A 26,201-nucleotide genomic window follows, 5' to 3' on the forward strand; every position below is an offset into this window, starting at 1 on the left:
GCTTTGCGCCTTTCCTGGATCTCGCTCTGTAGACCAGGCTGGCCTCGAACTCACAAAGATCCGCCTGCCTCTGCCTCTCAAGTGCTGGGATTTAAGGCGTGCGCCACCACCGCCCGGCTTGTTTGGTTTTTTGAGAAAGGGTTTTGCTGTGGAGCTTTGGGGCCTGTCCTGGAACTCACTCTATAGACCAGGCTGGCCTCCAACTCACAGAGAGATCCACCTACCTCTGTCTCCTGGGTGCTAGGATTAAAGGCGTGAGCCACCACCGTCCGGCTGGTTTTTTTTTTTTGGCTTTTACTTAAAGTATTGATCATGTAATGATATTTATAATAGCAGGTAGCATGCATTAGCTTTAACTGAGTGCCAAACATTATTCTAAATATTTTACATGAAAATAGTACTTATCAGACAAAACATACTTAGGGATAGCTCAGTTAGTACAGACCTGAGTTATGAAACCAAAGCAGTCTCAATCAGATCTGCATACTCTGCAGTTACAATACTGTCTCTTCTTTCCACGGGTGTGGAAAAACACAACAGAATTGAAGAAAACGACTTAAGTTGGTAACTTTACATGTTAGGAATTTCTCTTAGATTAGTTTACAATAAACATACATTTCACCTCACATTCTTTTTGTTGTTGCTGTTTGTTTTTAAGACAGGGTCTCTATATGAAGTAGTCCTGGCTGTATTGGAGTTGCCATGTAGACCAGGATGGCTCAGAATTTATAGAGTACTAGGATTAAGGGCGTGAGTCACCATTCCCAGTGCATTTAATATTCTTAATCTTGGGGCAAAATTCTCAAGCTCGACCCAGACATTACCTAAACTATGATAGGTCAAAAGGTGTAAATAGTGGGAGGTGGGGGTGGACTCCAGACCTCGGTAACCCCATCAAAGCACAGTGTTAGGAAGATTCAACAAGCTAATACATATGAAATGTGTCTGGGAATAGATAGACCATGTCTGCTTTCCCTTGATCTCACTGGAATGCACAGAGTAAAAATATCATCTTATTTGTATAAAACAAAACTAACCATATTAAAATTTTGAAGTATTTAATAATATATTTATTGATTTCCCTGAATAAACTGCTATGAACTGGTCATTTATTTTGCTATTCCTTCCTGTTCCAAAGGAAAGTATGAAAGTCTGTCCACAAAATCCAATGACATTCCTACACTCCGCCCCCCGCCCCCCCCCCCCCCCCCCCATTTTGTCCCGAGACAGGGTTTTTCTGTGAAACAGCCTGGCTATCCTGGAACTCACTCTGTAGACCAGGCTGGCTGTGAACGCACAGAGATCCTCTGCCCCTGCCTCTGAGTGTTGAGATTAAAGGCATGCTCCACCGTGCCCAGCTGAGATTCCTATTCTTAAGTGTCTCTTGATATTCTTAGAATGCTTTTACTCCAGGGAAGCTGGCCAGAGGTGAAGAACTGAGAAAAGGAAAATCTAATACTATCCTTTTAAGCACCGAAGTCTTAATTCCAAACACTAAATGATACATACATTCATCATGGTCTGCTCTTACTGTGGAGGCTCCGCTTTCAACGGACACTATTCCATCTGAAACTGATGCCTTGGATCCTGAGGCGGGGGTTTTCCTTGAGAAACAGAAATGCACACCTGAGTGTGTGAGACCCACGAACCTGTCCCACCCTCTCCTCTCTACTTTGCTATGAAAACCAAAACTCAGAAGTCACTATCAAGCATGGTTTAGGTTACATAAAATTTACAAGAGAATTACTGTTGCATTTGTTTTTCCTGCTTTCTTTTTACTTTTTTGTAACAATGGTATGGCCTTAAAAGTACAAATAAAATGGTTCCTAAGTGTCTCAGTATATAAATTACATTTCAGGCATTTAAAAATAATCAGTAGCCGTATTTTTCAAATAAGTCTGTCAGGTATACAGGATTTCCTATGACTTGGTAGGCTCAGCATCAGCTCTTTAATGCTAACTGGAAATATTAAGGTTAATGACTCAGAATGGACAACTAATGACAATAGTTGTAAACTATCCTGACAGTCATCTATCACTGGCTTTCCCCTAAGTCCCAACTAAAGCATGCTAACTTTTAAAACAGAACAAACACTATATTCCCAAGAAAGCAGTTTCTGAAGTACTTATTTGTAGACGTTTGTGAGATTATCTTGACAACTAGCTTGCCAAAATATTGATATTCACCTAGATTCTCATGGAAACTAACTTTTCTGATACAATCGTTTGCTTTTTGGCTTTTTTGTAACTGGCCATCAAACCTACCAAAATAAGTAACATTTTTATTAAAATGAAACATTACAAAATAAGCAATAAAAAAAAGATCAAGAAAATCCTTTATTTCTTCTACTTTTTATTGAAGTCCTGGAGGATTCCAGTTATTGAATTTGTATTCTCAGCAGAAAACACGTGACTAAGCTTGACAGAGGTGACTGTTGCCATTTAAATAGTGGCTGCCTTTTAAGCCACAGCTGTCTGACTCAGCAACTCCACCACCACCAGCAGCAGTGGTTAGGCCACAAGGGCCGTACTAGAGGGAAATCTGTTCCCTCTGGCTCCAACTGTTGAAAAGCTACATACGAAGGGAACTTAACTCTAGTTCTCTCTCCCTCTAAAGAACTCAAGATTCAAAGGTTAAAGTGGAATTCTGCTCTTCAGAGAGGCTAAATAGCAAATAGCTTACCTCCTCTCCTTGCTCGAGTCCTTTAAAAAGCCCTCATGCTTCTCCTTGCCCCTCCTTATAAACCCTTTCTCACCTGGCTCCTCCTCATCACTTCCTGTCAGCCAGTTGCTGACACAGCCTCCTGACCACAGGTGAATTTTATTTAATCAAACACATCTTTGCATCATTAAACAAGCTTTTCAGAGCATAAACGAAAGTAACACACCTTGAAATAATATTCTCCAGCAGATGTGGATAGCTTATGATGTCATACTCATTGCTTGCTCATAAAGTAAAGAATTATTCTTATGTCTTATAAAACCATGCTTTATGTGGGCTAGTTGTATCAAACTTATCTTATTATTTCTAAAGAATTAAAGCTGTCAATGTTTTATATTCTCTACAACAGTGCTACTTCAAGTGCTGAACTAAAACAAACGTGATCATACTAATTGATTAGGTAAGCTGACTTTCAACAATGGAAGCAGTAGGTTGGTATATATTTTAATGTAACCTTACAATTGACTATAATCTATGAACTAGAACTGATTTGCTAGACTGGGTTTTTTTCCCCACTACTGGAGATAGACTGACCTGGAATTCACATTCCTCCTCCTTCAGCCTCCTAAGTGCTAAATTACAGTTGTAAGCCACCATATCTAACTAAACCAGGTATCAAAAAGCAAACGCTGACATACATCATCTGGGATACCTTGGCTTTGCTGGCACTAGAAGCATACTATTTTCAAATGACCATAAGAAAAATGTGTTTTGGTCTTTTTTTTTTTTTTTTTTTTTTTTTTTTTTGACACAAGGTCTTACTATGTAGCTCTAGCTATCCTGGAATTCACTATGTTTACCAGTCTGGCCTTTAACTCTCAGAGATCTGCCTGCTTCTGACTCACAAGTGTTGGAATTAAATGGGTGTGCCACCATGCCTGGCATTTTTGGGTCTTCTATCACACTCAAATAGGAATAAAACTGTCTTAGGAGGTGGGAGGTGAGGACACAGATTGGAAGAAGGTGTAGGGAATGGACCAACTGTCTAAATCACCTTCTTTATGTTCTGTGTGTGTGTGTGTGTGTGTGTGTGTGTGTGTGTGTGTGTGTGTGTACACCTGTGTACAGTTGTGTGTACAGTTGCATGAACATGGAGGCCAACTTCAGATGTCTATGATTTCCATCTTTTTTTGTTTTTTGAGACAGGGTTTCTCTGTGTGTAGTCCTGGCTGTTCTGGAACTTGCTCTGTAGACCAGGCTGCCCTCGAACTCACAGAGATTGCCTGTCTCTGCCTCCTGGGTGCTAGGATTAAAAGTGTATGCCACCACTACGTGGCCAAGTCCACTTTATTTTTTGAGACAGGGTCTCTCACTAAACCTGGAGTTCAATGACTGGCTAGTGTGGTGGGCCAGTAAGGACCCAGGATACTCCTTCCTTCCTTTTTTTTTTTTTGGTTTTCTGAGGAAGGTTTCTGTCTTGGCTGTCCTGGAATTTGCTCTATAGACCAGGCTGGCTTCTGCCTCCCAAGTATGGGATTAAAGGCATGTGCCACCACTGTCCAGACCAAGGATCCTCTTGTGTGTCCAGAACTGGTACTCTAGGCATACACTATGATTTTATATAGATGCTGAAGAGCTGAACTCAGTCTCTAGAGACTGGAGTTTATACACAGCTGTGAAGCATCTCATATATATGGGTGCTGGGAACAGAACATGGGAACTATGGAAGAACTGCAAGTGCTCTTAAATAAAGCCATCTCTCCAGCCCGATTTACTTGTGAGAGTGTCATTTAATGAGGTCAGAGGCATCAGATCCCTGGAGCTGGAATTACTGGCAGTTTTGTGCTACCCGATGCAGGTAAGTTGGGTCCTCGGAAGAGCAGTACACACTCTTAACCAACAAGCTGCTATCTCTAAGCCCTCAGTTGTTTCCATACACTTACCCTCCAGAGGCTGAGGACACACAAAGAGAAGTTTCAGCTCTTTGGACAGGGCTTAAACGACTCAATTCTGAAGATGCCTCCACTGCAACTTCCCCAGAGCCTGGAAGACAGATAGGTAAGGTCATGACAAATGTATCACCATCATTTAAGGAAAACTGCTGGGCCTACTTCTTTTGTTCTAATTTGTTTTAATTCCTTGGCATCGGGCTGTTAGCATTTCCTCCTACTTCTTTGGGCCTAGCTCAAGGGCCCCCTCTTAACTTCCCAGTTCTCATTTTTGGTGTAACACATGGTCTCCCTAAACTAACTTAATCCTCAATATCCAAAGAGATAGTTAAGAGGGGAAAAAAAAGCAGAAGCATAAAGCTACATGGTTAGTTCAGATTACAAACTATGTTTAGAGCTGGGCTAAGATTCTAACTTAACCTATTATACTCTAGGGCTTATGTTATATCCCTTCAAAATGATTTCTATTTGAGACTGCTTAATATTGTAGGAATAATTAATGAAGATTCTGCTACGAATATCGTTATCTAAGGGTGACCATTTTATTTTAGTGGAATACAGCACATTAAAAGAGAAAGCAGCAGCCGGGCGGTGGTGGCGCACGCCTTTAATCCCAGCACTTGGGAGGCAGAGCCAGGCGGATCTCTATGAGTTCAAGGCCGGCCTGGGCTACCAAGTGAGTTCCAGGAAAGGCGCAAAGCTACACAGAGAAACCCTGTCTCGAAAAACCAAAAAAAAAAAAAAAAAAAAAAAAAAAAAAGAGAGAGAAAGCAGCATGAAATTCTAGATACATTTTCTATTGATGAGTCCAATCCTAAAGGTCTTAGAATAATTAATGCCTATGTTTGCTAAAGACAGCACAATATAAATAAGTTCACTCATCTGTTACAAAACCTTCAATCTGCCTAGGCTAAAAACATGAAATAAAATCTACTTATGACACTGACTTTTTTTTTTTGTTTTGTTTTTGTTTTCCAAGTCAGGGTTTCTTTGTGTAACAGCCCTGGCTGTCCTGTAACTCTCTCTGTAGACCAGGCTGGCCTCTAACTCACAGAGATCCACCTGCCTCTGCCTCCCTAGTGCTGGGACTAAAGGCGTGCACCACTACGCCTGGCCAGATTTTTTTTTTAATTTTTTTTTTAAAGGAGGTAAAGTTTCATATATCCCAGGCTAGTTTCAAATACTATGTAGCCAAGGAGGACTTGGAACTTGGTTTTCCTGCTCTACGTCTTGAGTGAGATTCCAGTTCTACTTATGCCTGCTTAATCTGGTGCTGGTGATCAAAACCAGGGCTTGATGCACACTAGGCAAGCACACCATCAACTGAGCTACATCCATCCCCAGGTTTTTATTGCATGTATTTAGTTTTTAGAGCTAAAGAAAGACCTTTCATAAAGTTGCCCCCCCCCAATTTTAATGTTGTAAAACAGGCATCTGATCCATCAATTCTAAGCCAAGTCTCCCTTTCTGATGTTCACTTGGCCCCCTATCCCAAGTGTCTGTCTTCAGAGTCCATCCACTACAGTGTATCTACTAGATCCAGAAGTACTGTATCCAGTGCACTCACCACTCAAGAGTCAACAGCTAGCACCCCCTGCAGGGTGGGGAGGGTGATTTTCTACTAGAGCACATACTTGAAGGACTCTTATGACCCTCGTGTGCTTATTTCAGAGGTGAGGGCAGAGAGCAGAATCAAAATACAGTACTCATGTATGTATGAAGTTGGCACTATTACTTCTCAGTTACTGGAAAACCTTCAAGGCAGACTACAGCACGTTAGGTCCCTTCCTTAAACATTACTACTGTTGTTTTCCAAATGTCATGGCTAAATAAAAAGGTAGCACATACAAGTTCTCTTGTCATCAAATGTCTTAGTTACTTATGAAAGAACACAAGGCATTTTCCTAAGCTGAAGTAAAATTTACTTTGTCTAGGACCTAGTACACTGTGAGAAAAAAATTGTTTAGCCTGGAATGCTTTCCTATGGTAGAAGATATTCTATTATGAAATTTTGAGTATGTATTTAAAGTTCCTACCCATTTGTTTCTCCACAGCTGAAGGAGTACCTTCTGAATTAAACAAATCTTTAATATTCCCCTTGTCAGTTTGTAGAGTCGAATTAGTAGTTACTTCAGTGGAAGCACTTGCTGGCTTGGGGGACACAAAAACACCATCTTCCAAGTCTTCTGGTGACGGTGCGTCATGATATTCTAAGGAAGTCTGGTCTGATCTGGTTGAAGCAATGCTGTCTTCTTTGCTCACATCCAGTTTCTCCAGACGTCGGGAGTGGGAGTCCATCGACCCTGCAACCACTTTCTGATGGCCCTTTATAGGGATATCCAGAGGGAAATAAGGATTTTTATCACTGGTCTTCATCCAGTCAGTTTCTGTTGGGAGCTCACATTTATGGAAAGATGTACTAACAAATGCTTTTGCATTACGGTCATCTGTAGCCTGGGATTATGAAAAGAAAATTAAAGCATCAGAGTTCCCAGCTATCTATCCCAAACACACCCACCCTTTCCATACTTCGTATTTTTTTTAACTTTCTTAATTAAAATTCATTTGTTTCGAATCAAAATTTTTTAGTTGTGTAACTAAAAGTGAATTGCTGTTTAATTTCTATAATCAGTATCAGCAATTGAGACAAAATACAATGTACAGATGATGAAAAATCATCAAGTGGGTAGATTTCTATTACTATTAATTAAAGTGGACTTTACAGACACTCTTTCTATATATAAAGCAATTAGGCAAGGAAAGCAACAAGATTCTGGATGAAAACCAAACCATTAGGAAGTCTACGTAGCCCAGCGTCACTTCTGTCCCCAATACGTAATAGCATAATAGTAAACGCGCACACACACCCATTCCACACACCCACACACTTTATTTTACTTGTAGAAGATATATATTGGCTTAGTCCATGCTCTAGAAGTTTTTTTTTTTTTCCCCCCAGGACTATTTTGTAGTTTCAAGACTATCCACAAGATTGCATACAAAAAAAAAAAAAAAAAAAAAAAAAAAAACAAAAAAAAAAACCCAAAACCAAAACCAAAACGACCCTGTGCTGTTACTCAAACTTACTCTCTCAGTCCAGTGCGTGCTCATGCCTTCTTCCATGAAAGAAATCCTGGTTTCTTTAAGTCTGAAAGGTGGAGTGAGGGATCTTCCAGGTGACAGAGAGGGAGACGCCAAAGGTGTTGTTCGAAGACCAGATCTGAGGATGGATGGGGGAGTAAACTCGGCAAATCCAGATGAAGTAGCCGACAGAGCCAAAGATTTAGCTTTCTACGAGGAAGAGCAAAGAGAACCCCATTATTAGTGCTTGTAATTCACACAAGGGCAGACAGTAATTTCAAGGCATATATATTTCTATCTTCAAAAACCAAGTACAAAATTTTATTTCAGATTGGTGGGAAAATAAAAAGATTCAATTAGAACTTTTTTTATACTCTTTCTAAAGGCCTTGACTTTTTCCTTTTTAACTAATAAAAAATACCATATGCAAAAATACTTGAAAAATGAAAAAATGTGTTTGCCCATTATTACTACCAGTCATCCCAAATGTGGGTTTGTTTCCCTCTTAGGAATTTAGCAAGTGTGGTGGAAGAACAATCTTTTCAAGATCACCTTATAACAGGAGTTCAAAGTAAAGCAAGTAAAAATAAGCCTAAAACCAAAGCACTTGGAAAAAAAATGTAAACATGATTATCAGCAATAAAGTATGTGTGTATATCACTCAAAAACCTGAAAGCATTTTATAAAGGACATTTTATGATACTCACGTACAGATTTATATTATACTCTAAATAGTACTTTGAAAATATAAGCATAGCCAGGTGGTGGTGGTGCACACCTTGAATCCCAGCACTTGAGAGGAAGAGGGAGAGTTCCAGGCCAGCCTGGTCTAAAGAGCGAGTTCTAGCACTGCCAGGGCTACACACTGAAAATGCCTCAAAAAAACCAAAACCCTGAAAAATAAATAAATGAAAGGAAAAAAAGTAACACTTTGACTACCCATAGTTACGCCAAAAACAGCTTAATTTCTCTGTGCTAACTGAAAAATGCTAATTCCCCAGGATGACAGACAGGTAATACTAACCTTAACTACAGGAGGAGTTTCAAGTAGAAGTAATTCTGAAGGCCTGGAGGTATTCTGATGTGGCCTTTTTAATTGTGAACTTAATGGCAATGAACTGGATAGCAGACATAAAGGAGATCTTGTTGGACTTTGATGAATAAACTCCAAACACTGAGAAGGTTGGGGGATAGGATGAACAACCAAGTCCAGTAGTCTGTAATTAAATAGAAAAACTTAGTAACTTTTTTATTAGTTTCAAAACAATCACTCATATTTGTGTGCTCACTAACAAACACCGCTAACATGTAAACAATGTTAGGCAGGTATAGTAGAGTAATAAAAATGAGAGCATTAGTTTTAAAAGTCTGAAGTTCTTTTAAAAGCAAAAGGGAATTAGGAATTGTAGACAACAATTTAAAAACAAAAACTTCAATAACCTATCTTCCCTTTACATGGAATTTCAACCTCCAGGAAACATCTTCAGGTCACAATATCTAGTGGACCACTTGTACAGGTGGTTCTTCCCATTATGTTTTAGTGAACTGTGTGTGTGTGTGTGTGTGTGTGTGTGTGTGTGTGTGTGTGCGCGCGCGCGCTCGCGCGTGCAACCAAGAATGGCCAAGGCCTTAACTCCTGATCCTGTTGCTTTTACCTCCCAAGTGCAAAGATTATAAGCATATACCACCACCCTTAGTTTATGGTCAAAATGTTTAGTGATAAAACTAGCATCATCACCAAGCAGTAGAGGACACGCTTTTAATCCCAGCGCTTAGGAAGCAGAGGAAGGTGGGTCTCTGTGAGTTAAAGGCCAGCCTAATCTACAGATTGAGTTCTAGAATAGCCAGGGCTACATGGAGAAACCCTGTCTAGAAAACACACACACAAATCTACAGATTGAGTTCTAGAATAGACAGGGCTACATGGAGAAACCCTGTCTAGAAAACATACACACACACATCCCAAAACAAAAAATAGCATCATTTACTTCCTCCAAAATGCAAGGGTGACCTCAGCTGAAAATGCTCAGAAAAGTGTGACCTGCTTTGCTGCTGCCAGAAGTAAGAAATCCTGGTTGATGTGTTTTCCTTGGAACCCCAGTCTTTTGGTTCAACTTCTCACTATTAGAAGGGGCACCAAACTGTTACTCAGTGGGGGAATATTGGCAGAAACCAAACCTGAGCCCCCCACACATAGATGACTAAAATTACACTTTAAGAAAAATATTTCTAATTAAGAAATGTTATAAAAGAAATGCTAAGCATCATAGTAGGTCTTGGGATTTCCTCAAGTTTTTTTTGGTGTGTTCCAAATACGAATGGACTTTCTAGTATCTATATAAACAAGGCAAACAACAGAAAACAGCAAGATAACCCTTACAAAAATGCCAGAGTTGACTGACTGGGGAATGCATTAACTTTTCTGAGAAAGCACAGTTATAGTTAATAGGATCTCTCTATCATCTGAGTTAATATTAGCTTCTGATTATGCTTGAGGCCTGAAACCCTTAGGCTGGGTCTTCATTAGGGTCTTACTGCCGTCTGCTACACTACGCTGCTAAGTTAAGAGAACAAGACAGTGACTTGTTAGAGACAGTCACAACTAATGGAAAAGGCAGAGAACATTAGGTACAACTTCATTTACATCAGCTAACGATCATGTGGTAATGGAAATCATCTAACTACATTTAGTCTAAAAAGTAGGTCCTTTCCAACTTTCAAAATATATTCAATTATGAAAGCTCCACAAACATCTTTGGTTTCAACTATTTGTTATAAACTTATGCCAGGTAACTTATTGCTAGTATAAAAATCTCATTTTAATTAATAATCAGTATAATTTTTGACAGCACAACTAAAAATTTAAAATACTCAAGCATTATTACTCAGAAAAAAAAAATGCATGGTTAGTAATGATTATGTCTTAAATATATACTTAATCACAATTTCATTTTTTACTAAGACTTAAATATTAATTATTTAGGTAAGCCGGGCGGTGGAGGCACACGCCTTTAATCCCAGCACTCAGGAGGCAGAGCCAGGTGGATCCTCTGTGAGTTCGAGGCCAGCCTGATCTACAGAGTGAGTTCCAGGAAAGGCACCAAAACAACAGAGAAACCATGTCTCAAAAATTTAAAAAAAAAAAAAAAAAAATTAGGTAAGATCAAGTTATTACTGCAACTAAGCAACACAAGATACTTCAGTAAAGCCCAGGAGAAATCTTCACCACGTCAACCAAGATTTAATAACTAATTACAGAAACAACTAAGCCACATGAGGCAAGTAAAAAGAATGTTAAATATACTAAAAGCTGATTTATAATTTCCTAAAATGACTATACTCTTGTCCAAATTATACGTATTTAAATTTTACTTAAGAATTTAAAATAGCAGCAGGACGGTGGTGGCGCACGCCTTTAATCCCAGCACTCGGGAGGCAGAGCCAGGCGGATCTCTGTGAGTTCGAGGCCAGCCTGGGCTACCAAGTGAGTTCCAGGAAAGGCGCAAAGCTACACAGAGAAACCCTGTCTCGAAAAACCAAAAAAAAAAAAAAAAAAAAGAATTTAAAATAGCACCTGTTAAAACTTAAGACAATTACAGTTTTTTCAATACAATCCAATAAAGTCTCACCTAGAAATTCTCTGGGATGTTTTTGAAATTGGTGTTCCAACAAATGCCTCAGGAAGTTCTGGATGTGGGAAAGGATGTACTACAAGAGATGGCTGTTCTGTTTTAGGACTACAGAAAAATAAAAATTCAGTTTTAAGTTATGTACCATATGGGTCACTGGCAAAAATGCTATGAGACTAGATGGAAGAAAGAACTTCCATTCTTTACTTTGTACATCTCTGCAGTTTACAAATAATAATAGTCACTTGAAAATGTGAAACGGGGCTAGAAGAACTCAGTCTCAGTGTCTGAATTCAATCTCCAGAACCCAAATGGTGGAGAGGACTGACTCCCACAAGTTGTCCTATGACCTCCAAACAAGCGCACGTGCACGCGCACACACATAAACTTAATGACCAAACAATCCTTTAACAAAGTGGTTAACGTAAAGAAATTTCGTATTTTATATCCTATAATAAACTCACTAACAGTGAGGGTGCCCTGCTGCTGAATACTGCTGTTGTTCTGGAAAGAGTACATGTAGCAGGACTTACCCGACACCCTGAGTTTGAACCCTAGGACCAATATGGTGGAAGGAAAGAATCAGCTCTTGTAAATATTCCTCTGACCTCCACACGGGCTCTGTGAGCTGCATGCCTTATCCCCACACCACACACATAAAGTAAGTACAACTTAAAGGTAGCTAAAAACAATACCTATTGTAAAGTGAGATGCCATTTCTAGGTTCATGGCTTGCCCACACCTCTCCAATTTTAGACAACACATTACTGATGAAAGTAGATCTTGTTAACACTGTTCCTGTTACGGCTTTCTTTGGAAATGCTGATAATGGTTTGGGTCTCGAAACTGAAAAATAAAGAATACAGGACTCAGTTGCATCTCTAACAAGATTTTAGTAAAAGAAAAAAAGGTAACATGACTGTACAACACAAGGAAATGATGGTGGTGACTCCAGGAAGGGAATCATTCGGTATCTGTTCTAGCCTGAGTGTAAGCATTTTGCAATGAAATCTTACCTTCTTGAAAAACTGATGATGTTGACAGATGGTAAGGCTTAGCTCGCTCAACGGCTAATTTTCTCTGGACTCTAGGTAAAATTTTCCCATACTGGTCTAATATAGAATTTCGAGCCACTGATCTCTCCCGCAAACGTGGGTCACGATCACTCTATTGAACACATAATTAACAAAAATTTAATCTTCGTAATGTTAGATGCTACTATTATATATTTATCACTGAAATTTTAATTATGAATGTCCTATAGTATCTTCCTTCTATCCACATTTTTTCCAGCTCAGACTTCATAAACGTCCTTAAAATTGTGTATATATCTATACACTCCAAATATCCACTCCCAAGCCTTAATTTTTCACAATGAATACAAACAAAAGGAGCGTAACACAAAATGCGCTCCTTTGCATGTACCTTCATGTGGGGAGCAGAGAAAGCCCTGAGTGCATTAAGTTCTGAGTGAATGTGTGGTGTTTACATGGCCATGGGCATGCCAAGAACCAAAAGCCTCAGGCACACGGGAAGATGGAAAATACCCCCACTCCACACACATAGAGGCAAAGGCTTCCTCTGGTTCATGTGAATGTTAAAGGCATATACAGGAAATGTAGCTTTTTTTTTTTTTTCCCTTTTTTTTCGAGACAGGGTTTCTCTGTGTAGTTTTGCGCCTTTCCTAGAACTCGCTTTGGAGACCAGGCTGGCCTCAAATTCAGAGATCTGCCTGCCTCTGCCTCCCGAGTGCTGGGATTAAAGGCGTGTGCCACCACCGCCCGGGCTGAAATGTAGCTTTATTCCCCTGGATATTTATGGCCTGAAGACTGCTTGTACCAAGATTAAATAAACCTGTCTTCTTGATCCAGCTGTATACCATAAACCGTACCTCCTCATTTATCTGCATAGAATAACCTAGCCTCTTTGTTCAGCTGTATGCAATAGCCCCAACTCCCTGTTTAACTGCATATAATAAACAAGCTGTGCTGTGGGTTCTCCCCTAAAAGAGCCCAGTGCAACTGATCCCAGCTTTTCTGTGTCTCTATATTTAGACTCCTACTCTCTAGTACTCTTCCTTTTCTCTAAGTGAACACAGTGGCACACACAGTATTCTGTAAGTAGTTCCCAATGTTAACCATATCAATGAGGATTACCCAAGTTCAAGACAATGTAAAGCAAATGGTCATTAAACTAAGATCTTGAAAAGTAAAAAAGGTTTCAGTTTTTCTCATTCTCTTGTTTCACACAATGAGAAAACTTTAATCATACCGTCAGATTATTCTTCAGAGTCTGGTTTAGTTTCAATGCAGAAATATAATTGGCACGCTGTAAATGGTGAACTAGAAGGAATTCCTGATTCTGAACACTGGTACTGGATTGTAAAAATTTCACTAAACATTCCTAGGAAGAACAAAAGAGATGTGTAAACTATCAATTTACTCTAAATTTCTTTAAGTCTACACTGATTGGTGATTAATTACCTGTTCAGTGTCTGTAAATGGTAGCTTCAGTAAATCCTCCATTAAGCCCATCTCCTGACAAACTTCATAAGCGTGCTTTAATAGTTCTTCTATATTCACTCTGTTTGAGTTTTGTCTCAGTAAGTTCCAGGCCTCAACCATGCATCTGAAATCAGTACCAAAGGTTTTTGTTTTTGTTTTGTTTTGTTTTTTAAAGATTTATTTATTTATTATGTATACAGTGTTCTGCCTGCATGCCAGATCTCATTACAGATGGTTGTGAGCCACCATGTGGTTGCTGGGAATTGAACTCAGGACCTCTAGAATAGCAGCCTGTGCTCTTAACCATTGAGCCATCTCTCCAGCCCAGTACCAAAGGTTTAAAAAGCCATAGAACACATAGAAAAGTCACCTGCTTATAGTATTTCAAAGGTAATTTCCATGTTCAACTATAAAATACTTGAAACAATTCATTTCTCACAGTGTACTAGGTCCTAGACAAAGTAAATTTTATTTCAGCTTAGGAAAATGCCTTGTGTTCTTTCACAAGGAGGTAAGACACTGGATGTACTTACCTATTAAAAAGCAGAACAGTGAGGTGAAGGATAACATCACTGCTACTGGACACTGTGGGCTTCATTGTCTGAAGATACCGGAGAGCCTGTTTGTGCTGTCCCTGACTCATAAAGGCTTCAATGATCTTTGAATGCTGCCATGACACAGGTTTTGCAGTAACTGGGTGAAACAGAAGATCTAAACCATTCTGCAAAAATGAAGTGTTAAATAGAAATACAGTCCTTTGTATTTAGACAAAGTAGTCAGCCCTTAGAAAGGGCAAGTAGTATTAAAAAAAATCACAGAAATCAAAATTAAGTAAGCTTAATGTAAGCTAAAAGGAGCTAATCTATGGTAGAGTACAAAGAACAAAGGCGTCATACCTTTGAGGCCTCGTATGTAAAATTCTTCCTATACCAATTTCATGCCCCATTAACAAATTCTGTCTTCTTTGGTTCACACCAAAACCCAAACACATCTCTTAACACAACACTCAGTGCTGCACCATTCCCAACCATCCACCTGTATGATCCCTTCTTTAAACAGCTAGTAACCTGAGGTTATCAACTGGTATTCTTGATGCTTGGATGAGAGCACTAGTTAAAGTGCTATTCCCTCTAGAAATAGACAACATCATCTTGTGTCAAAAATCAATCTAGTTATATATCTTTCCAGTATACTAACTTACAAAAGCTTATATTCCAAATGAAATACTTACCTCATAGTCATTATGATCTAGCAGCCAAAATCCTTGAACTAACTTAACTTGGCCCCAAGAAATAGCAAAGGCAGTTGGAAAAGATTCGATGGGAGTATCCATTTTGTTTGGAAAGGAATACATAATATCGAGTAGCAAATAAATGGTCTTTTAAAAAAAGGATTAAGGACAACAAACAGAAAGAAAACAATCCTACATATATACTTAGAATAGGGAATAAAATATAGAATCAAGAGGTTTTAGAAAACATGTTTACAAGGCTGCCAGGGATATCCAGCTATGAATATAGTTCATTAAACATAGGCAAAAGTAGTTCCATACCAACCTCATTTATCCTCTTTTAGTGCTAAAACAAAAGACTGAACAAAAATGTATCTTGTTCATTAAAACAAACAGTAAATTTAAGTAACCTGTTTAGTAAATTTAAAAAGAGCTATAGATCAAACTCTTACTTGGTAAAATCTGGCAGTTTAAACGAACACATGGAGTATCTAATAAATTATGAACAAACAATATATTAGATTAAAATGACATTAGGACAAAACATTGTCACAAAAAGCATTAAGGTTCAAATGATACCTAAGGCTGTATCAAGCTCACTTTAAAAACTTGTTTATGTATGGGTATATGGTGTGTGATTATGTGCACCCATGTGCTTATGAGTATGCTCAGGTATATATGGAGGCCACAAACAAGTCAGATAGAGGGAGATAACTCACCAGATAGTGTTCACACCTTGCTTTGAATTTTTTGAGAAAGTCTCTCACTGAACCTGGATCTTATCACTCAGCTCAACTGGTTGGCTAGTAAGGTCCTAAAATCCGTGTCTCTGCTCCCCTAACACTGGGACCGCAGGCACACACTACTGCCCTGGCTTTCTGTACGTGCTGGGAACATGAACTCAGGTCCTCATGCTTAGGAAAGAAGCACTTCATTCACTGAGCCTTATCTCCAGCCTCCGTGTGAACTTTCAGGGTTCTCATCGGCAGCACGTAAATGAACTCTACTGAGAACAGCAGCTTGCCCCCAGCAGTATTAGTAACCGTTTGCTCATGCCAGGGCCTCAAACCTGCTGGTAAGTGCACCACCACTCATCTACGACTCCTCTCACCCCAACTGCCAGTCCCAGAGCAGCTGCTTCTGAACACATCTGAGACTCTGATAAAAGGCAAGGTCACCCCAAGAATAAGTAGCCTAAGACATTTATTTTTATAACTTTTACATTAGTCATCAGCCATCTGAGCCTGACCAACTGATTCTGAGTTAAGAATATATACCTAGGTTGGGGGCGGGGGGAGAAAACATTTCATGACACTGGGTTAGATATTTGAGAGACTTGCTCCTGGAATTTTATGATTTTGGTAATATACAAATAGTTATTAAAAGTTTAAAGGATACAATAGCATGTTTGCTTGTTTCAGTAATGTTGTCTAATAAATATATGTCGAGTAGTGCCTAGAAAACAAAGATAAAATGTCAGTGCATTTTATAGTCTTTTCTTGGTGTCCCACTTTCTCTAGCCTGTGTCAGGCATGAAAACTTCATTCAGTTATGAACTCCTCCTCCCTCCACTCAGACTCTTGAAATATTACTGTAACCTACATGGATGCTAGCAGGAGGATATTTTCCTGTGCCTCCTTCATCCCGTTTCCACAACTTCTCAACTTGATCTCCTAGTTGAGAAACTAATCCGTCAATCATCAAGCAATCATGGCTCCACTTCCCTCTGCAATATGGCAAACATTACAGATTATCTGCATGAATATTAATTAACCATTGATAAACTATACAATTACCAAACAACAGGTGAGAAGCAGACTTCCTGAGTATCATGAGACTGTAGAAATAAAGTGGCACTGGTCAGAAAAACCCCCAAGTTGCTTCAAGTTCAGTCATTCCCTAGGCAGCCACTGAAGACTACATGCCAGCAAAGAATGGGGTTTAACCAGTAAGAGGGTGGAGACTGTTCTATCTTCCACCATTCTTAACTAATCATTTGTCCCAGGTACTAAAAACATTTCTGTTCCAACTCAGAGCTGAATCCTGATTTACACATTCAAAAATGTCTTACTGAGTACTTCCAATGAGATACAGATACTACCCTTGCCGATTCCCGCACCTAACAACAGCAAGAGCAGTTTTTATTTATTGAAACTGTCCTAAGAGCCAGACATATACTAAGTGCCCTGCATACTTAACTTCTGTATTTCTATCGCAGCTTACAAAAAAGCAAACCTTCCAAAGGACACGTACTTACAAAACAATGGCTACACAACTTTTTAAGTTCAAAATCATGAGTTACTGCCTCAAGATACGAGAATAAAGAATATTAAAACCATACACCCAATCAATTTCCCAAGTTCATGTCCATTATCCTAGCACAGTTATGCTAAAGCACTGGTTTCCAAAATTCACAGCGCATGAGAATTACAGCTTATTCTCAAGAGAATCGAACTCAAGAAATCTGGAGTCAGTACTTGCAAGCCATGCCCTACTTGGTCAATTGGAGGAGGAAGACTGTCCAGAGACAGGATTCAGAGTCTAAATGTTTCTTCTACCATAACTGTTTTATTTCAAAACACCTAACTAGGCTATTCATTTTTTTCTTTTACCTTTATGAGAAAACTACCAAAAATAAGAAAAGGAAAAAGAGATCAAAGTTTTGAAAACTGTTAAAATAACCAATAGGTTTTCGATGTGTAGAAGACTCCTGGGGGTAGAAGAGTGGTTCTTCAAACTCCTGTGACAGATCCCACATGACTATCATTTTACTTAGAAAAGAATCTTAGTGCACTCTAATTTAAAAGTGCAGGCATTAGGTCGGTGGCCAGTCTTATATCAAGCCTACCAATCAGTGAGCATGGGAGACCTTTCTAGCTTCTGAATCTTCAATTTTTCTTCAATGTCTTAGAAGGGTTTACTATAAAAGTCTTACATGTGTGATTAGAGTACCGTAAGAGATTTTATTTTGAGGCTACTGTGAAAGGTACTGCTTCCTTGACTTCATTCTCAGTTTGTTTGTCCTCTGTACAAAGGCAGGCTACTGAGTTCTGTGTATTAATTTTGTATCCTGCTACTCTGCTGAAAGTGTTTATCAGCTGTAGGATTTTCTTGTTGGAATTTTGAGGGTCACTATGTATACGTATCACCTACAAGGCCCCATCCCCTGAGTTAAGAATATACACTTAGGTGGGGTGGGAGGGACATTTCATGAGACCGGGTTAGATATCTGAGAGTCTTGCTACTGGAATTTATGATTTTGGTAATACACAAATACTTGCATATTACCAGCAGTAGATGGCTAACACAAAACAAACTCAATGTCATTTTTGTCCCATTAATATTTTGTGTGGGCATTTTCTTCTTGTCCTACTGTCTTTTCCTTATACATTATAGTTACCGATTATGTTTTTAGGGGATTTCTGTGTTTGTCAACGTATGTTTGGGATTTTCTTTGCCTCTAAGTTTTTCTGTCCATTTCTTTTTTGTTCTGATCAGGTTTGCTGTTACTTATTTTTGTTTGGATGCCTGTTTGCTTTCTAATGAGAGAGAACAAGAAAGGATATAGATTTGGGTGGGTGGGAAGATCTGGGAGGTGTTGGGGGAGGGAGAGTCACAATCAGAATATAGTGTATGAAAAAAATTATTTTTAATAAAAAAGTATAGACATTAAGTTAAAGCAAACAACCCAACTAGTAATGTCAATCATGACAATACTTGATGAAGAAGTTCAAACCGTCATTTTACAGTCTGAAGTCAGGCTGCACTGTACCTGGGCGAGCGCTCACACTTCTGCCGACGACTGGTATAGTAGTTCTGAATGATAGGGTAGTTGTAGCGTAGCCTTGATAGCTGCAGAGCATCATCTGGCGGTTTTATTAAAGTTGGGAAAATGTTAGTAACAGTGCCAAAACATCTCAAAACTGAGGTTACAACAATTGACTTCACTCTAACTATGTAACAAATTTTTAGTCTTGCTAAAATTTATTTACTTATTTATTTTTCAAGACAGGTTTTCTATGTGTAACCATGGCCATCCTGGAACTTGCTTTGTAGACCAGGCTAACCTTGAGCTCAGAGATCTGTTTGCCTCTGCCTTCTGAGTGCTGAGATTAAAGGCATGTGCCACTACTGCCCAGCCCAGTCTTGCTAAAATTTAATCAATACAAGAACACACTCTTAAAAAAAAAAAATGTATGTATAAAGTTGTGTGTGGGGGGGGGAATAGATCTACAAGGAGTTTGAGAAAGAGCATAGGTTAAATATAACCAAAAAACACTGAATACATACACAAAATTCTTAAAGTACTAAGGGTTTATTTAAATATATGTAACAAAGCTAGGCATGGTGGCACATGACTTTAATCCCAGCACTTGGGAAGCAGAAGCAGGAGGATCTCTCTGAGTTCGAGGCCAGCCTGGTCTACATAGTGAGTTCCAGGACAAGCTCCAAAAGCTACACAGAGAAATCCTGTCTTGAAAAATAAAACGAAAACAAAAAATACATCTAACAAACAAATAAATGTGCAAATAAGGAAAACAAACAATCTCTCATGAGTTTGTAATAAGGATGCTGGGTGGGATTTAATAGCCTAGAAAGTACTCCTAGTCATTTTACTCCTGTGGCACAAAAAGGAATTTGAAAACAAAGAATATTCACCATTTATTCAAGCTAGAATGTAAACAAACTGGAAAAGAATGAGATCAACAATTACACATGCAGTGAGCAGAGCGACTTTAAAGTCAATATGCTGTACTTCCTAGAAATACAAGTCAGGCCTTTGCTGTAAATACACTCTACAAAAGCCAGTACTGAGAATTTCTCAAGAAGTCACTAATTCTCAGTATTTATATTATGAGATTATAAGAACCATTTAATTGATGGCAAGTATTAATAACCATATTAATGCCAGCATGGGGTATATACCTTTAATCCCAGTACTCAGAAGGCAGGGGCAGGTGGATCTCTGTGAGTTCAAGGCCAGCCTAGTCTACATATTTGAGTTCCAGGACAGCCAGGGCTAATAGTAAGAACCTGTCACAGGAAACAAACAAACAAAACTTACAAAATAAATATATAATCCTATTAAGAGAACACTCAACAAGCCAGGCATGTCGGCATATACCTTTAGTCCCAGCATACAGGGAAGAGGCAGAGGCAGAGTCATGTGAAACTCTACGATTTTGAGACAATGAGACAAGTCTAGTCTACATGAGTTTCCAACCAGACAGGGATATACAGTGAGACCCTTTGTCAAAACAGACAACAACAAAAGCATTAACACCAGTAAATGAGGTTGTCAAAACCACGGTTCCATGGGTCTAAGTTATAGGTAGTGATATTTTAGAAGCCATGTTTCCTCAAATTTGCTCCTATTTTACATGCTAATCCAATGAACACACACAGAGCCTCTGTGAGGCAATGAAGATACAAAGTAAGGAAGAATGACGACCAGAAAACATAATATGGAGGCTCAGAACAGAATAATTAACATTATGGAGTTAGGCTATTTCAATCATATTCATATATTAAATACTTTACCTAAGCCTTCAGGTAAAAGCCCAGAATGAGAAAACCACAGAACCATTTGTGCATATTGACAGATAAGTTGGGTAACCATATGCTTATTGCTCAAGTCCACCAATCCTATAAAAAAGAATCAACATTGGTTGTGTAACTTGCAATTTATCAACCACAAATGACAATCAAAACAGTCAACAGTGTGCATATATAAAATTTAGTTTATATTTAGTATACATTGAGTCAAAGTGAGGTTAAGCAAATCTCTAAAATGTTAAGAAAACTTGGGGTTGGGGATTTAGCTCAGTGGTAGAGCGCTTGCCTAGCAAGCGCAAGGCCCTGGGTTCGATCTTCAGCTCCAAAAAAAAGAAGAAAGAAAACTCACCAACTAATAGGCATTTTTATGCAAACTACAATTAATTATTTCATGCAAAATGTAATTAAAATAGATTAAAAATAGATTGTTCAAATTAGGCCTTAAAATGAAATGGTACTTTTTCCTTTGCTGAAATGGCAAAATAAAGCAAAAACAAAACAACAAAAAGTCACTTCTTTCAATACAAAAATACATGTTAACCTCAAATTTTAAATTCTACTGGTAGTAAATTCTAAGGCCAGCAAGATGGCTCAATGAGTAGACGCTCATCAAAATAGCCATGAGACCTAAGTGCAATTCCCAGAACACACATAGACAGAAAGAACCAACCAGAGTTGTCCTGTGACATCTGTACAATATGGCGTATATGCATGCACATTCACTATAGCATACAAATAATTGAAAAAAAAATTCCAAGTAGGACAAATAATTTCCTCTTTACACAATGCCTCACCAAGTAAATAAGAACTTTAAGTGAATTAAGTAGACTTTAATAAAACACTCAATTGTATAGAGTGCATACCTCTTTCAGTGATGCCCTGGGCCTCCATTGCAAAACAACTTAAGACGGTATTAAGGTTGCTAAGAAGTAAATGGCACTGCTGGATAGACTGTATGGTTTGTGGGTCGATGAATCGACATGAACCATCAAATAATGGTGCACCTTCCAAGGTTAAAATACAAGATTAGAATCAATGCACATTTTTCTGGAAGTCCCATTACTCTAAAGAATGATAGGCTTTAAAAATACAGGCTAGAACTGGCAACTATCAAGGAACTTAGAAAGTGCTTTAAATATAAAACCAGAGTCAAAATAAGATTATAAACTCAATATAGGGCTACAGCTTATCCTCCTAACTACTATGGGTCATAAGATATGGATTTATTTTAATAAACCATTTAATCACACCAATATTTAACATGTGGCTAATATAAACAATAACTATCTTAATTTCTGCGTCCCTTAAATGAAATTCTAATTTTCTTCTTGTAAATTTACAATACTATATCCTCATTTGAATTATCATAAGAGGTTAAAAAAACAAACAACAAAAAAGCTACAATGTCTCCATTAACCAGTATAAAATATTTAAAACTTCAACAACAGCTGAGTTACAGATAGCCAGATGTGGAGGCACACAACTGTAAAACCAGCACTTGGGAGGTAAAGGCAGGATCATCTTTTGCCACACAGTTATGATGATATGCTAATGTAGCTTATTAATTTATGTGTTGCCAGTCAAAAGATTCTGTTAAAAATTGTTTCAACGACTTTAATTAAATGTTTTCTTCCAGGACTGTAACCTTAAGATTTTACATTCCTAAAACTATTACTGAGCTAGATGTGCTCATGCCTGTAATTCAAGCACTTGGAGGCTGAAGAAGGAGGCTCACCACAAGTTCAAAGCAAGCATGGACTATAGTGAGGCTCAAGACAACCTAGGTTACTGACACCTTGTCTATCACGATTAGCTTTTAACTATTAAAATTTGTCCTGAATCCAGACTTAATACTTACAAAGCCTGTCAAATTCTTCTTTTGTGAGAACCACCTTATTCCATGTCCACTCAAGAACAAATCGTAGATTAGCAGCAGAATTTGGTTGTTCTTATTTGTATTTGTAAAAGAAAAAAGATAAAAAGAATGATTACTAACTCCAAAATGAAAATCAGTTCTTTATAGGAGGAACCAGGCAGGAAGCACCTTAACCAAGTTCATGAACTTAACAATAACTGGTACCAAATGTATCTTGGTGCACCTTATTGCATGAACTATGCTGCCCAAGGTACAAAACCTAATGAAGCAGAGGAGGGATAGAGAGTGGGTATCACGAAGATCAATAAATAGAAACTGGAAAGCAATCTTAAAACAAAACAAAACAGTCGGGCGGTGGTGGCGCACGCCTTTAATCCCAGCACTCGGGAGGCAGAGCCAGGCGGATCTCTGTGAGTTCGAGGCCAGCCTGGGCTACCAAGTGAGTCCCAGGAAAGGCGCAAAGCTACACAGAGAAACCCTGTCTCAAAAAACCAAAAAAACAAAACAAAACCAGCTGGGCGGTGGTGGTGCACGCCTTTAATGCCAGCACTCGGGAGGCAGAGCCAGGCGGATCTTTGTGAGTTCGAGGCCAGCCTGGTCTACAGAGCGAGATCCAGGAAAGGCACAAAGCTACACAGAGAAACCCTGTCTCAAAAAACCAAAAGAAATTCAATTAGAAATTTCACCAGATTAAGGAATATTAAAAGACTTAAAACATGCTAGGCATGGAGGCACATGCCTTTAACTCCAGCACTCAGGAGGCAGAAGTATTTAAATCAGAGTCAGAAGTATTCAAATCTGGTCTACAGAGTAAGTTCCAGGACAGCTAGGGCTACCCAGAAGAACCCTATCTAGAAACAACCCCCCCAAAAAACTAAAAAACACAAAAGATGCTGATTTCCTCCAAACCCCTCTAGCTATAAAACATTTCTGGAACACTGCTAAGTTCTCAATTGGTGTTACTCTTCATTCTGTAATCACAAAGTTTTTATAGGTAAGCATCATTTGTTTTTAGTTAAATCAAATTGAAATGAGTAAGAAACAGGATGCTTTCTTTCAAACTGGTTTACAACAGAACAATATGGGGCAGAGTACACGTATGCATGTGTGCATAGACACATGTAAAGAGCAAAAGAGATACACACTACACTGTAAATGTTATCTCCAGGGAATTTGGCAGAGTGCAAAAGTATATAAAAGTTATACAGGGCATGACTCAGACTATGAGAAATGACAAAATTGTAGCAGCAGTGAGCAGATTAGTGCCAGGCACCAGGCAAGGAGGCAGACACGAAGGGCAATGCTCAGGATCTTGGAATGTGATACTGATACTGTACAAGAGGTTTGCTAGATTGCATTACTCACTCAGGGGAGAAAACTGGTATAAAGCATACAGATTCACTCTATTATGTCATACAAGTTTATGTGAATTTACAATTATCTCATAAAAAAAAGTTTAGCCAAAAAGTTAAACTACGAACTGTAATTTTAAAAATAAAGTCCAACTGTTACCTTCTGTTATCCATGTTCTGATGGAGCCAGTCAAGAGTCCCAGGGAACTTGTCTGGACTGCTGCTGACAATACAGCTTCTAACTGTTCTTCCTAAACCGTGTTCACGAGAAAGACAGTAAGTACGAAATCACAAGCAGGCAAAGGCTGGAAAAGAGTTAGGACTCCCTAGTCTGGCTAAAGGCGGAGAGACAATAAATCCCACGCCTAGAATCCCAGCACTCAGGAGGGAGGCTGCGGTAGGAGGATCACAAGTTTGAGGCCAAGCTGGACAAACCACTGAGAAAAGCAAATGACAGTAATAACCAGCCTCGGTAAGGAGGTGGGAAATCTCACTCAGACGACTTGCAGGGCATGTTTGACGAAGCTGATTAGACAGCTAAGGGAATTCTAAGCTGTTTTACTTTTATTGATGGTACTGGGACTGAAACTGGAGTCCATGGCATGTTAGGTAAGCACTCTACCACTGAGCTGTATATCCTCAGTCCTCTTTTTATTAAAATAGAGTCTCACTAAAGTGGACAAGCAAGCCTTGACTACATTCTGTGGCCCAGCCTGACTTTAAACCTGTGATCTTGCTGCCTCAATAACTAGGATACATGCTCACACTGACAGGCCCACCTCTATGTGCGACTTTTTTTAAAAAGGTGTTTTGCCTACATGTATAGACGAGCACCATGTGTGTCTGCATGATGCCTACAGCAGTCAAAAGAAGGCATCAGGTCCCCTGGAACTGTTGTTACAGAGGGTTGTAAGTCACCATATGGATCCTGGGAACTGAACCTGGGTCCTCTGTAAGAGCAACAAGTACTCTTAACTGCTAGCCATTTCTCTAGCCAAGTTAGGTAGGTGACTTGGAGGCCAAATCCCAAGCATGATCAACAGCATGAGGATACATAATGATAGTACTATATTATCCACTTTTGCAAAAACACATGTAATAGATTTATAATTTAGATTGCAATAGAGAACATGCAATTCAAAAGAAAGAAAGAATACAGTTAAGGCTCTCACTTGACTTAAACTGGAAGGCTGAATGTCAATAAGTCTTGGTGAGAGAAGGCCAGCAACAAGACATCGATTATAACTATCAGGAATGACTTCACTGAGAGATGGTCCTGACTTCTTTAAAAATGTTAAAGTCTGTAATAGAGAAATTAGTCCAACATCAACCAATAATCAATTCCAATCCAATCTAAGAAATACTTTAGTTAATATTTGAGTAACACTTAAAAACACCTATGGAAATAACGGAAGACTGACTAAACTGCAGGATCATAAGGGGTTTTACAGAGTCTCAAGAAATGTTTCTTTACCGTGAGTCGTACGTATCACTCAGGCAGTTAAGTCACAGTAACTATTTACGTGTGGCTGACTACTACACCTGAACATCACATTACCCAGAAACTATTTTTGCATCATTCCGATGTCAGCTTGGTATTATTTCTGAGAAGAGCAAAGGAGAAGCCCTCACCAGGTCATCACCACACAAAGGATGAGCCACAGTTGGGGTGCAGTCTTTATCCCCAGCACTTGGAGGCAGAGCAGAGGGACCTGTGAGCTCCACAACAGCCATCAAAACACTGTGAGACCCTGTCTCCTAAGCAACCACCCAGATGTGATAAGGCCTAATCACTTACTTGGCATTCAAGTAGATAACATTCGCACAAAGCTCCTAAAACACTTCAATGCCTGTTCTAGCAAACTGTCATTAAAACTAAGGTATTAAGACACTAAACTCATAAACCTAGCAGAAACTATTACACAAATATCAGAAAGTTTAAATACATGAAATCATGTGCATTTTAATATGCAACTTCAGCTTAATACCACACACTCTGCATGTTGTTAAGTCATACATACCTCCTTCTGAAATCCAGCACAAGTTATATGGATAACTCCAGAGTTTAACAAACAAGTGGCATCTTAAAAAGAAAAAAAGATTTTAAAATTCAAATTAAATGTTTACTGCAGGTAACCAAATTATTATACAGAATAAATCACCATCCTCTTTTTTTTTTTTTTTTTTTTTTTGAGACAGGGTTTCTCTGTGTAGCTTTGGAGCCTTTCCTGGAACTCACTCTGTAGTCCAGGCTGGCCTCGAACTCGGATATCTGCCTGCCTCTGCCTCCCAAGTGCTGGGATTAAAGGCATGCACCACCACCGCCCAGACACAATAGATCGATAGATAGACAGACAGACAG

At 38.9% G+C, this 26,201-nt stretch overlaps 1 protein-coding gene across 5 annotated transcripts in view; it reads right to left on the reverse strand.

The window, feature by feature from the left end:
• The window catches only part of Ahctf1 (AT-hook containing transcription factor 1), a 57,442-nt gene that overhangs the window by 13,654 nt on the left and 17,587 nt on the right, over window positions 1–26,201 (reverse strand). For 4 of the 5 annotated variants that reach the window (XM_052737787.1, XM_052737785.1, XM_052737784.1 and 1 more), the window contains exons 11-31: window positions 25,861–25,922; window positions 25,012–25,140; window positions 24,000–24,090; window positions 22,470–22,559; window positions 21,475–21,615; window positions 20,597–20,701; window positions 18,828–18,921; window positions 16,658–16,781; window positions 16,454–16,510; window positions 15,056–15,202; window positions 14,358–14,545; window positions 13,804–13,948; window positions 13,592–13,723; window positions 12,337–12,487; window positions 12,016–12,166; window positions 11,321–11,428; window positions 8,716–8,908; window positions 7,698–7,901; window positions 6,647–7,064; window positions 4,605–4,704; window positions 1,510–1,604 (exon numbers count right to left, since the gene is read on the reverse strand). In XM_052737787.1, the coding sequence (XP_052593747.1) occupies window positions 1,510–1,604; window positions 4,605–4,704; window positions 6,647–7,064; window positions 7,698–7,901; window positions 8,716–8,908; window positions 11,321–11,428; window positions 12,016–12,166; window positions 12,337–12,487; window positions 13,592–13,723; window positions 13,804–13,948; window positions 14,358–14,545; window positions 15,056–15,202; window positions 16,454–16,510; window positions 16,658–16,781; window positions 18,828–18,921; window positions 20,597–20,701; window positions 21,475–21,615; window positions 22,470–22,559; window positions 24,000–24,090; window positions 25,012–25,140; window positions 25,861–25,922 (2,925 nt within the window). The remainder of the gene's footprint in view (window positions 1–1,509; window positions 1,605–4,604; window positions 4,705–6,646; window positions 7,065–7,697; window positions 7,902–8,715; window positions 8,909–11,320; window positions 11,429–12,015; window positions 12,167–12,336; window positions 12,488–13,591; window positions 13,724–13,803; window positions 13,949–14,357; window positions 14,546–15,055; window positions 15,203–16,453; window positions 16,511–16,657; window positions 16,782–18,827; window positions 18,922–20,596; window positions 20,702–21,474; window positions 21,616–22,469; window positions 22,560–23,999; window positions 24,091–25,011; window positions 25,141–25,860; window positions 25,923–26,201) is intronic. The other variant, XM_052737786.1, reaches the window with a different exon arrangement.

The sequence above is a fragment of the Peromyscus californicus genome, unplaced genomic scaffold, assembly GCF_007827085.1.
Source record: "Peromyscus californicus insignis strain IS unplaced genomic scaffold, ASM782708v3 Scaffold_14__1_contigs__length_90479793_seg_2, whole genome shotgun sequence".
NCBI classification, from domain to species: domain Eukaryota; kingdom Metazoa; phylum Chordata; class Mammalia; order Rodentia; family Cricetidae; genus Peromyscus; species Peromyscus californicus.